At 45.2% G+C, this 14,828-nt stretch overlaps 1 protein-coding gene across 2 annotated transcripts in view; it reads left to right on the top strand.

The window, feature by feature from the left end:
- UST (uronyl 2-sulfotransferase) overlaps positions 1 to 14,828 on the top strand; it is a 254,661-nt gene that overhangs the window by 166,530 nt on the left and 73,303 nt on the right. For both annotated transcript variants that reach the window (XM_039846944.1, XM_039846943.1), the window contains one exon: positions 5,589 to 5,742. In XM_039846944.1, coding sequence (XP_039702878.1) covers positions 5,589 to 5,742 — 154 coding nt within the window. The remainder of the gene's footprint in view (positions 1 to 5,588; positions 5,743 to 14,828) is intronic.

Genomic DNA, 14,828 nt, shown 5'->3' with positions numbered 1-14,828 from the left:
GTTACTGTGGGGAAGGTTTCTGGCCAGAGGAGATAAACTACAAACGCAGAAATTTCAGACTTCGGTATGGATAGTGTTCTTTCACACCATTTTTGAACTGCCTTAAAATTTAGGCCAGATAAATGTTTTTCACCAGGACTAGCTGGAAAATTCAGTCAAAATTACCTCGGCGGAAAAGATGCAACTCTTTCCTGTGATGGTTAAGTCGTTTTAATATTTGCATATGAAGGTTTCATGCCTCGGTTCCCAGTTGTCAAAGTGACTTAAAGAATTACAATTCTTGAAAAAGTTCACCTTCCCAACAACAACACCATCTCTTTAAGTACGTCTTAGATTGACTCTGGAAAGAGTGTGATGGACAATTCAATTTGTCTCTCCTCTGCCCTCGCTTTTTGGGTGTTTGTTTTCTAAGCGTCTTTTGGGAGGGGGCAGTAATTTTTTTTCCGATCTGCAATTTGCCTCAATCCCCAACTTGGTCTCAGAGAGAAAACATTGTGAAGTTTTGTGTCAGAGCTCAATGCTTTCAAAATAGTCCAAGTGACTTGCAGGAGATCGATACACTAAATAAGTTCAGACTGTCACCTCTCTTAACCTTTCTCATGTCATTCTTCCTTACTCGCCCGTGACCCCCTCACCTCCTGACCCTCCTTAGCTTCCATTTGTATTTCCTCTTTTATCTCAGATGGTTGCTCCAATGCCAACACTGACTTGCAAAAACAAAACATTTAAAAATAAATCAGTCACTAGAGAAGCAGGCAGGGTCCCATGTGCAAGGGGAGGTGTTGTGGACACTTTCTTTCCTGAAAAGGAAGTCGTCTTCATTGAGGTGAACAAAGTCTGCCCTCTGATGGCATAATTTAACAAAACAGATCAGACCTTGCTAACTCCATGATTTAGTTGGGTTTCCACATCGTACTTCTAAATGTTGACTTTGTTTTTATTCTCATGAGCAAAATGATCCCTTTTAACTCTGTGCCCTGCAGATCCTTTGTAGTGGTGACAGGGCACCAAACTTTGAAGAGAGCACCAAAATAAAAATTGATATTAGCGATAATTAAACCTTCTTTACCCACTTCGACAGAGCCCAGAGCTTTGATTTGAAAATGAGAGATTTCTCTCATTTTATCCTATTTACACACACAGCTGGACTTTTCCTAAAATGGTGCTTTCTTTCTCACATTTCTCTTTTCACTGTACAGTGAGTGGACCTCTGCTGCTACATGAGCCTACACGCTTTATTGGCCGGTCAAGGGTTAGCTGATCTCACCTCCTCCCTGCATGCCAGGAAGGACCTTCCTCCTTGTCATCGACTTACTTCCTGCCATAGCAAGTCATCTTTCTCTCCAAGCAGGAACCTTAACTGCAGTAGCTCAACTAGCCACCCTTCATGCCGTTTATCTCCACTTCCTGCTTAGTAACTGCTCCTACCCTGAGGACATGCCAGAGGGCAGAGAGCAGCTCAGTTTCTTCTACCTGATTTTTGTGATGGGAGGCCTATCCCGGGCAGCCAAGGGCGGACGTGTCCACTGTACAGGATTGTGAGGATGGAAGGCAGACCTCCCACCCCACTGCTGGCCCATTCCTGGGATTAGCTTCCAGCAGAGAGCCATTAAATAATCACCTCCTCCGTCCTCCTCCTGCAGGCGGCTCCTCACCCTGCCCCCCAAACAGTCGCATCCTTTCTCATGGTGGCCTTTCTTTCACTTCTCAAAGCATCTCCTTCTTCCCTGACAGGAATCAAAGCTGTGGGCCTCTCGCTTTGGGGTACTTTTCATCTTTTAATGTAGTTAACAGTACAAGAATAACCTCTACTCTCAAGCTAGAGGTTAAAAAGAAGATACACTTTGAGTAGAATGGTGGTTACCAGGGCCTTAGAGGAGGGAGCGAAAGGGATTTGTTGTTTGTTGGGTACAGACTTTCCATTAGGGATGATGAAAACGTTCTCGAGATGGATCGTGGTGATGGTCGCACAATACTGTGAATGCACTTGATCCCACTGATTTTGTAGCCTTGAAAATGGTGAGAAGGATAAATTTTATGTTATGTGCATTTCACCACAATTTTTTTAAAAAAGAAGATATACTCCCAAGAATGGTTTTCAGTCATAGAAAACTCTGAAACAAAACAGTCTTAATTCTCCAGAATAATTCTGGTCTTAAGTCTTATTATTTAATACATGCAAGAAGATTCCAGGATATCTTTAGCATTCTGAGGCTAAAATTCTTACCCAAGTGCTTTGTATAGTTATTGGCAATGTGACTAATGCTGTTGACGATTGATCGACTGAAGCCACAGTGTGGGACAGATGTTCAAGAAAATGCCCAGAATGAGATATGAATGCGTTAGAAAAATGAGAACCATTCAGTTATTCCCAGAGAATTCTATGTTGCTTTGGATTTTCATCTTCTCATTTAAAAAAAATTAAATAAAAAGAATTTTACAAATTTGCGGTGGGTCAGGTGATCCATGGGGAGTTAAACAGTTGGTAAATATGGACAAACAAAGGTCAAAGAAATTGCAAATACCTTTTATTTTAAAATGACTTAAAAGAGAACTTCAAACATGCAGTACTTATTGCGGCACCCAAGAGTCAGAGGGTGTGTCGTTAAATAAAAAACAAAATATGGCCTGACTCCTCTATTCTGATGTATGCACAGGACAGAACTTGTCATCATCTGTACTTGCCCCAATTTTTTAGGGCTCAATAAAGACCAGATTAGAGCTACAGATTATAAATTGAAGGGAAATAAGTCTCAAGACAAACGCTATTGGAATTTTAAAAAGAAACACACAAAAAAAGTTAAAGGAATTACAGTTGAAGCCAAAAAGGCTAAAAGTGGTCAAAGAACATGAACAGAAGCTAATCCTTTGTGTGCAGTGGATCAAACAAAAGGCAATGTGCGTACGAGGGAGATTAGGAGTCTCGTTGAGTGTAACAGACTCCTTAACTGTCGGGTTGACCCACAAGATGGACTTCACAGGGAAGCTGTGGAATCTTCCCCCAGGTTGGGTTTTAACACTAAGACGGAGTGTTTTCCTATGTGGGATGGGGTGGGGGGTAGAAAGCATTCTCATTCTAGAATGTAAACAGCATTAGGCAGTAGGTCAAGATGACCCAGAGACCTTCTTAAGGGTGACCTGGAATTCTGACCAGAATTTAAAAATTACTGAGAGAATGGAATGAGGATGAGAAGTTTGTCACCCTCCTCAGGCACTGGGACACAGTGGTATTCTGGCCTCTTTTGTGTAACTGACCACCTCTGCCACCTCTGATTTTGGTAGTTTGGGAGGGAACTGTGTATTCTAAAAAAAGGATGAGGACTGGCAGGCTCAAATTATTATCACTGTTGCTTTCTGGAAAGGGGGAGATGTATATCAGATACCTCTCACACAGAAATTTCTGGAGAGAGGCTATTATATCATCTAATACACAATAAATCCTTAAACAGTCTAAAACTTCTGTTTCAGAAAATTATTCTAGAATTCTTGCATTGGGTTACAGTATGCAAACAGGAGCAAGTCACCTGTGCTCAATAAGCCGTGGCAATCCTGATGTCTCTAGCCTTCAAGGGAAGATGGTTATGACGCAGCCGAGAACTATCTCATAATGGGAAGCCGTGATTGAGTCGCATGATCGGACAGGTCTGCTCATTAGCAGTAATAGTCATTCTTCACATGACATAGAAGTACAGTTGAGGTTTTTAGAAACACGATGCAATTTCTGAGGGCTTAATTGCATTCACATCTAGTGTCCAGGCTTTGTCTTCCTCATCCCTAGCATTATTATTTAGTTGCTATTATACATATGAAACACAATTTCATTTAAAAGAGGAAGATACATGGAGGATGATGGTGGTTGACACAGCTGACTCCTGGGACTAGTCAGTTGTTCATCGAGTTGCACGAATGTCACCTTGTGTGCCTCTGGGAACTGACGAGATTCATATTGGCACAGCTAACCTTACTCGTGAGCAGTGTGGTTTCCAGTGTGGTGTATTCGAGGTTCCAGAATCTCATTCACAGGTCCCGGGGCCTGAAATTCCACCACTGGAGAGTCATTCTTTTTTGTTCCTGGGGTCTCTTCTCTCTGAAGATTCTCTTTAAAACTGCAGATAAGCTGAGGATAACATTGTACGAATTAATGCACAAGGAAGGATTGGTGGCTGGATGTTAGCCTTCCTCTGACAAAGGATCCCTGTGATAATGGCAGAAGCCTACACCCAAGCATTCACGTGTTCATTGGTTGAACACCTACTGTGTGCCATGCACTGTGCTCAACGACTTTTTTCTTGGCTCCAGGAGCCCCACAGTCTGCTGGGAAAGGCAGAGGTACACACAGTGCTGAAGGGAGGGCTCGGAGCCAGAGAACAGAGGGACTGACTCTAGGATGGAGTTCTTGCCGAAGGATATATCTGTGATTCTGGGCGGGGTCTGCCAGCTGGAAAGAGGTGGGAACAAGGTTCCATCGGTTTGTTTTCTCTGAGCTTTTTCTGACCCCTGACGGAGTGTCCAGGCATCCTCATCAGAAGGTCACAGGGTCACAGAGGAAAGAATCCTACAGGACCCTCAGGAGGTCCCCAGAGCAAGACCTCTGTCCAGAGTCTGGAGTAGTGTCCCAGGCTCCTCAAGGGCACTGCTTTTAGGCAATTCAAAGAGAAAAAGGAGGGATCCTTAAGAGAAATGCAGCCAACTTATTCTTGGGACAGCCTTACTCTTGGGCCAGCATTCAGCATGTTTGTCTAATCCCTTTGTGAAAGAGATTAAAATGGAACACCTAGATATTTGTTGTGTTTCCATCTACAACCACTTGCCACCCCTCAAGGGTCACTCCATTGATTTTTGTTATCCTTGATTCCTCACATTTTTACTGGAATCTTCTTTCCATGGTTCAGAGCATAGATTCTGGAACTAGAACACCTGGATTCATATCCTGGCCTAGTCACAAATGACTCACCGTCTCCTTACCTCAGTTTCTCCAGGTGTAAATAGGGTAATTATGATTTCTATTCTACTGAAGTGTCGTGATGCTTCTTTGAGTTGGACACATAAAGTATTTACAGTAAGGTTAACAGTGAGTGTTTAAGAAATGTTGGCTACTATTAATCCCCTTACTCAGAGCGCCTTCCCAGAAACTGCCAAAATTAGAAGGTAGGATAAGTCCTGTTTCACCCAGAAGGCAATCAGAATTCACCGGTCAGTTGAAACAGTCACTGGGGGCCAACCAGGTGCCAGTAAGTCTGTGCCAGGCCCTGGGACTACAAAATCCAATGGAACCTGGCCCGCCCTCAAGAACCTACAGCCTCGTGAGAAAACAAGACAACATCTACCTTCACGTTGACAAAAGCTGTCATTTGTATACTGTACTTCAAAACAGTCCTCACAGCCTCTCAACAGGACCCTGGACAGGCTCGCTCTGCATCATAATAAAATGCCTGTCAGGAAACACTGCTTGCTGCTTGTTCACTGGTACCTTAGCAGATGGCATCAGCTGATGTTAATATGCTAACATAGAGGGAAACTAAGTGCACTTTATTTCCCTCCAGAAGTGATGGGTTGTAACCAGCTCCGTGTCTGTGTGCTTGTGTTAGGTTCGGAGGAGACCAGCCTGTCTATATCAACATCATTAGAGACCCCGTCAACCGGTTTTTATCTAACTACTTTTTCCGTCGCTTCGGAGACTGGAGAGGGGAACAGAATCACATGATCCGCACCCCCAGCATGAGGCAGGAGGAGCGCTACCTGGTAAGTCTTGAGAGATGGTCCCTCCCCTGCCCTGGGAGCAGCTCTTCAGGGCTGGGAAGCTCCCTCTCCCCTCCTGTGGCATTCCTGTGGCATTTCTGTGGCATTTCTGTGGCATTCCCTGGCACCTCCACAGAGCCCCATGTGGTGAGGACACTTCCTCAGGGAGGAAGTTTTGGCCAGTGAAAAATTGTTCCAGGTGACCCAGAGCCTACTGGACATTTTATCAAATGACTTTCCACTCTCGTTTTCCTCGGTTTGTCTTTAGTGCCAGAGTATAGAAGAAAATATTCTTTCCTAGGGAATCCTGACCGTCACTGTTGTTCGGATGTGTCTGGGGATCTCTCTCGAAGGCTCACAAAGTGTGTTCTCACACCTCATCGCATTCGATTCCCATAGCGATCCTAGGAGGTAGGGCTATCTTCAGGGGAAGACTCTGTGATTCCAAAAGAACATGGGACTTGTCAAAGTCACGCCCCCGATCAGGGGCATGACTGTGACTGACTGAGTCTGGGTCCACTTGACTACAAGTCCAAGGTTCTTTCCACAACAGAATCGGGCCATCTTGGCAAAACATGCTTGCTTTCTCTGCACCTTGTTTTGGGACCCTCAGCTCTATGTGGATGTTGGTTTTGACTTCAGTCAATGTCTCCAAGGAGCAGCATTGATTTAAAAAAATAATAAATAAGGGCAGAGTTATGCATCTTTCTGCCAGCACCAGAATTCAAGGGACATTTCTCACTTCTTCGTGACCTAGATTGACAACAGCTTACTGAATGGCTGAGAGCCCGGTGTTAAGGAGGTTGAAATCCTGGTGTCCGTGTGAGAGAGCCCGTGTGAGATGGGCATGCAGACCCATCCTGGGATGTCAGGCACAAACAGGCACAAACAGGCAGAGAAGAAAGCACAGAGAGATCAGTGTAAATCTAATCCCACTGCTGGAAAATAACACAGAGGCTTCACCTGCGGCTGATGGGGCCACAGCAGCATCCTTGTAGCTAAAGAAAAGTACCATTAGTCACAATTCCAGTACAGTGCCCAGACTTCCGTTTCCTTGTGTAATTTTTTAAAAGTATGCATGTGAAGGATGAGAGTACTTTCAGATGATGTAGAGAAATGAAGTGTCTTAGTCAGTGCTGTACAACAAGTTTGTAGCTGAGCCAAGACCAGAAACCAATGACTGTCACTCACCACTCAGTATTGGTTCAACTACCTAATGTTTCAATGAAATATTTCGATGGTATATTTGAAAAGTGGTTTTTAATTTTTATGGCAAAAACCCTAATCTTTTTCTTTAAACTACATGTTATGAATATGGCTATGTATTTTCTATTCAGTGACAAGTATATATTCGGAGTAGAGAGCCACTTGCTAGAGAAATAATGTGGACTCAGATTATAGTTTTCATTGGATCTTGATTAGCATTTATATTATCTTTTAAAAACATATAGCATACTCCATTCAATCAAAATATATTTCAAGTTTCTGACTCAATCCTGATACTAAGAAAGTTAGACCCAAGTTTTAGCAGAAGAGGCAGGAAAACCCAAGATATGGAATTGAGTGTAATATGGAGATCCTGCTCTTCAAATATTAATGTAGGTAGTAAGTAAATTTACAGTCTACCAGAAGGTGAAAAGCAATTTGGAAAAGCGAGAAAGTAGAAGAATAGGCCAGGAGCCCCCAGAACGCCTGAAGTTGGGGAGAGGCTGTTGATAAGGCAGACAGGGAAGTCACAGAGGATGGGGCATTTGAGCAACTAGTAGGATGAAAGATCATCAGGTGGGGAACATAGCTCCAAGTGGAGGGGGCAGCTGGAGCAAAGCCCGGTAGTGGGTGCCTGTGTGGCTCACTCACAGATCAGCTGGGAGGACATTGCGGCTGGTTATCGAGTGAGGAACTGAACTTAGAGACCTAATGGTTGGAGGCAACAGATCATATAAGGCCGTGGGAGTCACTGCAGTTACTCTAAGTGAATTGGCAAGGAACATGAATGACCCTAAATTGAACGCATTTTAATCAGTGATTATTCCTCCTAAATCTTCACTAGAAAGTTGAACCCGTCACATCAGGAAATGCGTCACCCTATCATCCTCAGCAATTCTCCCCCGTCTTTCGGGGAGTCAGGACTCCTCCCTGCTGCTCTAGACCTGTGTATCTCACTGACCCTGACTGGTTGTCCTGGAAGTCTCATAAGGCCTGTCCCACTCAAAATATAGAAAGTGTAATTTGTGAGATGGCGACCCCAGCGTTGTGCAGTGTGCAACTTACACAGCTGTACGTGGAGGTCCTGATGTTCTTCCTCTGTGCTGCCACCAGGTTCTGTGCTGGCTAAGTCGTTTCTCTGGGTGATGTAATGTCTTCACTTCTCTCCTCTTAACAACATCTAAGCTCTTTAAGGACAAAATAGGATCAGAGTTCCATCTATGTCCCTGGTACCCAGAAGAGGGGCTGAAATACTGGAGACCTCAAAAACACTCTATTTAGTAAATAAAATCAACAACAACAACAACAACAACAATATTAATATAGGAGTTGAGGGGAATTCTCTAGGTTTTTCTCCTTGGTCAATTTTGCCATCCTGTAAATCACTCCGCACACCAAAGTCTTCACACATTCACACACACAAGAAGTTGTCATCGTTAGCCAGAGAAGTTGTACACGTTAAGAAGAAAAAAATCATGGTTCAGATTCTTTTTAAGCCTATAGAATGTTGAAAGTTGGTAGCGGAGGCAAATCTTTTATTTTTGAAGATCTGGTGGCTGCCTTTCTGGTGTGATTTGAAAGATTCCAGGGAATGTTCTCCACTTGGAATTCTACCCTTAGAGATTTGCTGGGTGCTCTTCCCAAACGCAGGCACCATGTCTGGGAAGGGCCCGTGTCAGACGAGTTCATCAGGTCATTCCTTGGCAAGGCCTCGACAGGATAGCAGCAGGCTCCCCAGAGCAGCAGAGGGAGAAATCAGGGAGCACGGAGTGGAGGGGGAGATGGGGGCCACGTGACTCCTGTATGATCTGGCCCCAGCCTGACCCAGTGAGGAAGCCGTTTTCCCGTTCAAAGGATAGTTTGTTTATTTGGAAAAAGACATTCTATTGCCTTTATCTTTTTTAATAGTTGAAACTTTTTATTTCATCTCCTTGGTCTCATTAGACCCTTGAAATAAAACTGCCCCCTTTCAGAGCCTGTCCTCATTTTGGCAAGCCTGGGTGGTCAGTTGTTTGACTCAAAAGAAGGTGTTGTTTGTGTCTTCGTAGGGTGCAGGGCAGCTGTGAGGAGACCACTGTCCCCTCAGTGAGGCCCTGCCTGGGGGCGAGGGCCTGAGAGGCAATGCGCAGGGTGTCCCTGTGCCTCGGGAGGCAGGCACGGCAGGCCACCCCCTCGCGAGATCGAGCAAGGAAGCCTTTCCCTGCACACTGCACGCAGGGTCACGGGGGCTGGTCTGAAATGGGTCTACTGACGAACCCACATTATTCTAGATCTCGGAGCTCCGAAGCCACTTTCTTTATCCAGTTGCCAAAAATCAGGCAGTTCTGGCCCTGAGCCTTGCAGAGCTGCTTAGCATACAGCTGAGTGAGGACAAGGGCCTTTGGGCTTGCTCTGGGGGCGACATAATATCATCTTGTGATACTGCGTGGTTTGAGAGAACATGGAAAAGGGTAAAGAGATTGGAGGATTTTGCAGGGTCCCTGGAGGTCGTGAGGACACTCATTTTACAGGTGCAGGAACTGGGCCGGGGTGTAGGGGCGGCATCAGGGCCCCACCAGGAGCGGAAGCCAGGCCTTCTGACTCTACAACTCTGTTGTTTCATTACCTGGACTTTAGATTTCACTTCCTGAATGGTAAAGGGCGAAGAGGACCGCGCCCAGTCGCATGTTTTTTTGAGCAAAATCATTTTGTCTGACATCGTCTGTACATCTTTATGTGGACATAGCAACAACTTTTTTTTTTCAAATATTCAAGCATCTTAGAGCTATTCTCCATATTTTCTGGAAACTGATTTTCTAAAAGCCTCCATTTCTTTCCAAACCATTCTTCATTTGTATTTACCAGAAAAGAATCTTAAAATGAATTATTGCTAGGACAGATGCAGATTCTACATACAGCGGCCACCCTGTGAAAGGCAATCCTCTTACGGGCTCTTTTTTTTTTTTTTTGGTCCAGAGCCAGACACTCAGCTCCTGGGTGCAGAGGTGGCTGCCTCCTTTTTTGGTTTCAGAGTCACAAGGTAAGGCAGATCAGAGCCCAGGCACACTTGGATACATCCCAGCACACGAGGCTCTTCTCCAGCTGGAGTCCAGGCTTCTTTATTTCCAGGGCTGAGAAATACCTGGCACACAGAGCAGGGCTGATGGGAGAATGAATGACTGCTCATGAAAAGCAACTGTCGTGATTTATGAGCACGGGACAGCGTCGCATTCCTGCCGAAGCCACGCCCTTTTCCAGTCCCTGAGTTTCCCCGAAGGTGGATTTCTTGGGCTGCCATTTCCACTCTGTCAGTTACACGTGGGTGATTGGGGCTTGCCGTTCACCTAAAACCCCCACCTCAGGAGGTTTCATGGTGAACTACTCGGCAGAGATACCTTTGGGCACTGTCAGACTTTAAAGATTGTCACGTTGGGCTCCTTACCCCAACTTATTGCCACTTCATTAGATGATCTCCATTTGAAGAGCGGGAAGAGAGAGGAGAAAATTTTTGCAGGGAGAAAACGGATCCTGCGATACTGTTTACTGGGCCTGGCTATAAAGCATGGAAAGGAATGGATGTTTAAAAGAAAAGATACGTAATTTACAGCTTCTTAGCTCCTAAAGAATTCAGTGAATCATGTTGGCCTAGTTGGGTTCTGGAGAAGCCTGCAAATTGTCCAGCGTCAGGAAAGATTTTCAGAAAGCTATGCACTTCCATCTGCTTCGAGGTTTTAGACTTTGAACGTTCCTTAGCCTTGTAAGTGTATATATGAAATACCAGTTTCTGGAACTTTCCACCCTGTTCTGACAGGTGGAGGCTGTCCTGTGAATGAAACCTTGGGCTTTGCTTCTGTCCCTAAGGCATCATTTTTCCTTAAAAAAAAGGAAACAAGAAATTTGGATAATCTGCTTTTTAAGTATTTCAGTAAATACCTATGTTTTCTGAATCGTTGAAGGTAAAAAAGTCATGTTCTTTGTCTCCAGCTAGTTCAAATTTGGCTTCTGATTGCAAGCTGAGACAGTGGCCTAGGACAGGGTATGCTTCACCGTCGCCCTAGCTGGGTGGCTTGGGCAGTGATAAAGCCTCTGCAAACTGAGCTCTTCTCATCTGCTTAATGGGACCATATTACCCACCTTGCTTCTATTAGGCCTGTCAGGAGAATAAATTGAACACTCAACACAGAATTGCTTTACAAGCTAAAACTCTCTTAAACATGTTCTGGCATGATGCTTTCAAACCTAGCTCTGTGGCTCCATGTGGCCTAAAGGGACCATTTTTCCTATGGAGGTGGGGAAGGCTTCTCTGTTTTGGGGACCCAGCAGGGGCTGCTCTTCTCATGTGGCTCAGGCCACACAGGGCCATGCCCTGAACCTTCAGGTCCACCTCTGCTGAGATCTCAGTGGCCCCACTCGACCCCATCCTCTGGGAATTTGTTTCTAAGGAAACTGCTTCTCTTTGTGTTCCCAACAGCTGGAGATGAGTTTTGATCCCAGCCTGCTGGCATGCATTTGCCCTGAGTTTATTTATTTGGAAACCTAAGCTGGTGTAGGCACGGGGTTGTAAAGCTGCAGAAGCAGCACAGTCTCACCCCGCCGCCCCCAAGGATGAGGAGGAAAGGTGAGCCAGAACCGAAATGCTCTGACATGTTCGTGTGAACCGTGCAGACGACAAAGGCATCCCCATTTGAAAGAAATGTCTTTGAAATCCATTTGTCCTGAGGTGTGTCGAAAGCAGGATCACAGGTGCTTATGGAACCAAAGACCACTTCTAGTGTTTAGCAATACCTGCAAGTCTCCTGGGAGTTTCCCCAGAGAAGGTGATGGGCGTCCCAGGAAGAGAGGTGGGAGGGGTCTAAGAAAAAAACAAAGGGGTTTTGGAGAAGAGGAGAGGCCGTGAAAGCGGCAAGCTTGGAGGCTGGCGAGGAGAGAACAGAATGCTACCAGCCATCACCTGGGAGGCCACCAAATGACCACAGCCGTGTGTGGCATGTCATGGGTTAGTGTGCTTTCCCCCGTGTTTGCTCATTTGTCCTGACAGCATGCCCTGGCGTGGGTATCAGAGCTGATTGCTTTTTGGAGGCTGGAGGGGAGGACGTTTGGGTGTTTGACAAAACCCATGTCCTGCGGTTGTAGGACTGACATCCTGTTTTCTTGCTGGTCATCCGCTGAGCACCGTTGCCATTTTCTAGAAGCATCTACATTCCTTAAAATGGAGACCTCTTCCTCCATCTTCAAAGCAACCAGTTGTGGGTTGAGTCCCTGTCACGTTTCCAAGCTTTCCTCCTTCTTCTTCTATCCCATTTCGCTAACCCAGTTGAGAAAGTTTTTTATACTTTTAATAATTTCCAGATAATTCAGAATAACTTCCCCAATTCAAAGACTGTAACCTTAAACACACTTGCAGAATCCCTTTTGCCACACAAAGTACCATATTTACACATCCCAGGGATCAGGGAATGGACATCTTTGGGGTCCATTATCTGCCTACCACAGTGTCACCAAAGACTTTTTCCTCGGTAGGCACTGAGAGGTCTGTGCAGGAGAATGTGAGCATAACAGGCATTTTGAACTTGGCCTGTCCCACGCACAGAGGGAGAGCCCACATCTGCTTTCCACCACGTCATGTTGCCATGCAGTGACGTTGGAGTATGGCTTTTCTGCCCCTGGCCTACAAAACCAAGTGGCCAGTCATACATTTGTTTCTTCTCCTTCTACTAGTGACTCATTCACTCATCCATCCTTTCATTCGCCATTCATTCATTAAATAAATATTGATTTAGTGCTTTCTGTGTGGCAGGCACTATAGGAGGAACTAGATACGAAATGTTGAGCTCTCTCCTCATAGAGCTCAGAGTCCTACAGGGGAGATAATCCCCGAACCACACAAATACATACAAAATAGCAACCGTATCACATCCTACAATGCAGAGAGATGTGGCGCTGTCCAGGCATAGAAAGGGGTAGTTGGCAAGTCTGGAGATCAGAGAAATGATGGATGAACTAAGATCTGAAGAAAAAGAAGAGAAGGAAGCACATCTAGAGATAGGGAACAACATGTGCAAAGATCCTGTGGCAGGAAGGAGCACAGCGAGCACGGGGGAAGAGCCAGGGAGCCTGGAGCAGGGTGAGCCAAGGGAGAGAGGAAGACACCGAGTCCAGTGCGGGCAGGCCAGAGTCGGCCCCGCAGAGGCTCCAGGACATTAAGAGGAGGCACTAAAGGATTTAAAGCAAGAGCGGCATGTTTACGTGGATCCTGAAACTTTTACGTTTTGAAAAATTTTTTACTTTAGATACAACATACAGAGTAGAGAAAGGCTCTTGGATATATACAAGAGCAAGATAAATCAGGGAGCCAGTTTTCATGGTCAGAGACTATGTTCCAGGAGCAGCTCCAGGTAGGAGCCGGGGTGCTGGCGGGGGAGCATTTACTAACAAGTGTAAGACACCTCACCATCCTCACTGTTGTTCACTGCCTGGCTGGCAACAGAAGACCCAAACTTAAAAAGCTTAACAGCAACAGGGAGAGGGATAATGGCTCCATGTAGCAGCACAGGAATTGTCATTGGCTGGGACATATTTGAGTAGCACAAGAATGATGCAGATACTTACGACACAAGAATTCAGGTGAAGAAAGAAATCAGTGAGAGTCGGGGTCATTCGGGGAGGCTTCCTAGATGAGGCGGGAGCTCAGTCTTTGGGCGAATGCAGATGAAGGCAGGGATACGTGTCCGGAGGACCATAGGAGTGGAGTGTTTGTGAAAACTCCTGAGAGCCCGAGGCTTGCTCTGTGATGAACCAAGCAGCTTGGCAGGAACAAAGAGTTTAGGGAGGTGAGGAGCTCGGGCAGTGAAGCAATTCTCCAGATGCCCTGAGGAGGAAGGAGATCAGGTTTGCCTGACCTGCTTTCTCCACAGAAGGTCCCATCAGGGGCGGCAAACCCAAGGGCTGCCAGAGCACAGCCAGGTGCATCCCGCTGGCCACCTGTCAGCTGAGTTCATGTGCTCTGGACTCCACCCTTCACTGTGAGTCAGCAGCCCTGGCTGCAGCTGCCTCCTCTCTGGGGCTCAGCCCTGCATCCCTGTTGGGACAGGTGGCCTGTATTTACCAAGGTGGTGGTTCTCAGCTTGGCAGTTTATGGAATCACCTGGGGTGGGGAGGGCTTTAATAAATACAAATGCCTTTGTCTCACATCCAAAGATTCTGGATTAACTGGTCAGGGATGCAGCCTGGGTTTTGAGAGTTTTTTTAAAAAGCCCCTGAAGTGATGCCAACATGTAGCTAAGGTTGAGAACTATCAAGGAGTAACAGCACATCCATTCTTGGCTGTATTAGCAGGAACTAAGAGACATCTCCTAGAAGCTTAGTTTCTGTATCCTCTGCCCATTTAGAAAATGCAGTATTTGCCTTTCCCTCAGAAAATTTTCTATTAGGCTTTTAAGAAGCATGTGCAAATAAATGCCATTAAAGAAGTCTGATGATATAGTGTAAGATATCTTGTATTTATGAATACTCTGTGCATGACTTAAGTCAGGCTTTCTTCTAAATTGAAGTGGGAAATATTTATTATACAGAAGCAAAAGTATATATTATACTGTGTATTTAAGATCTCACTTTAGGAAGCCATGCTTTAGGCAATAAAACAGAGAGTGAGCACTTTAATAAATAAAATATTTTAGCATGAGGCCATATTTTTATTTGGTCAACGAGGTATTTGGAATCTGTTGCCATTTCTTCAAAGAGACATGTGTCACTCTTTAAATACAAGCCAGCTTATACAAATACATATAAATGCTAAATAAAAAGACGTGGGTGAATAGAACTACATTCTAAATTTCAGTCAGGAAATGTTCTTTAAAATAATGATTTTTAAATGCAGTCAGGGAGCTTGCTTTCAAAGAAGCTAT

Source organism: Pteropus medius, unplaced genomic scaffold (genome assembly GCF_902729225.1).
Source record: "Pteropus medius unplaced genomic scaffold, Ma_sr-lr_union100, whole genome shotgun sequence".
Taxonomy (NCBI): Eukaryota; Metazoa; Chordata; class Mammalia; order Chiroptera; family Pteropodidae; genus Pteropus; species Pteropus medius.
This window is presented reverse-complemented; position numbering and strand designations above follow the sequence as displayed.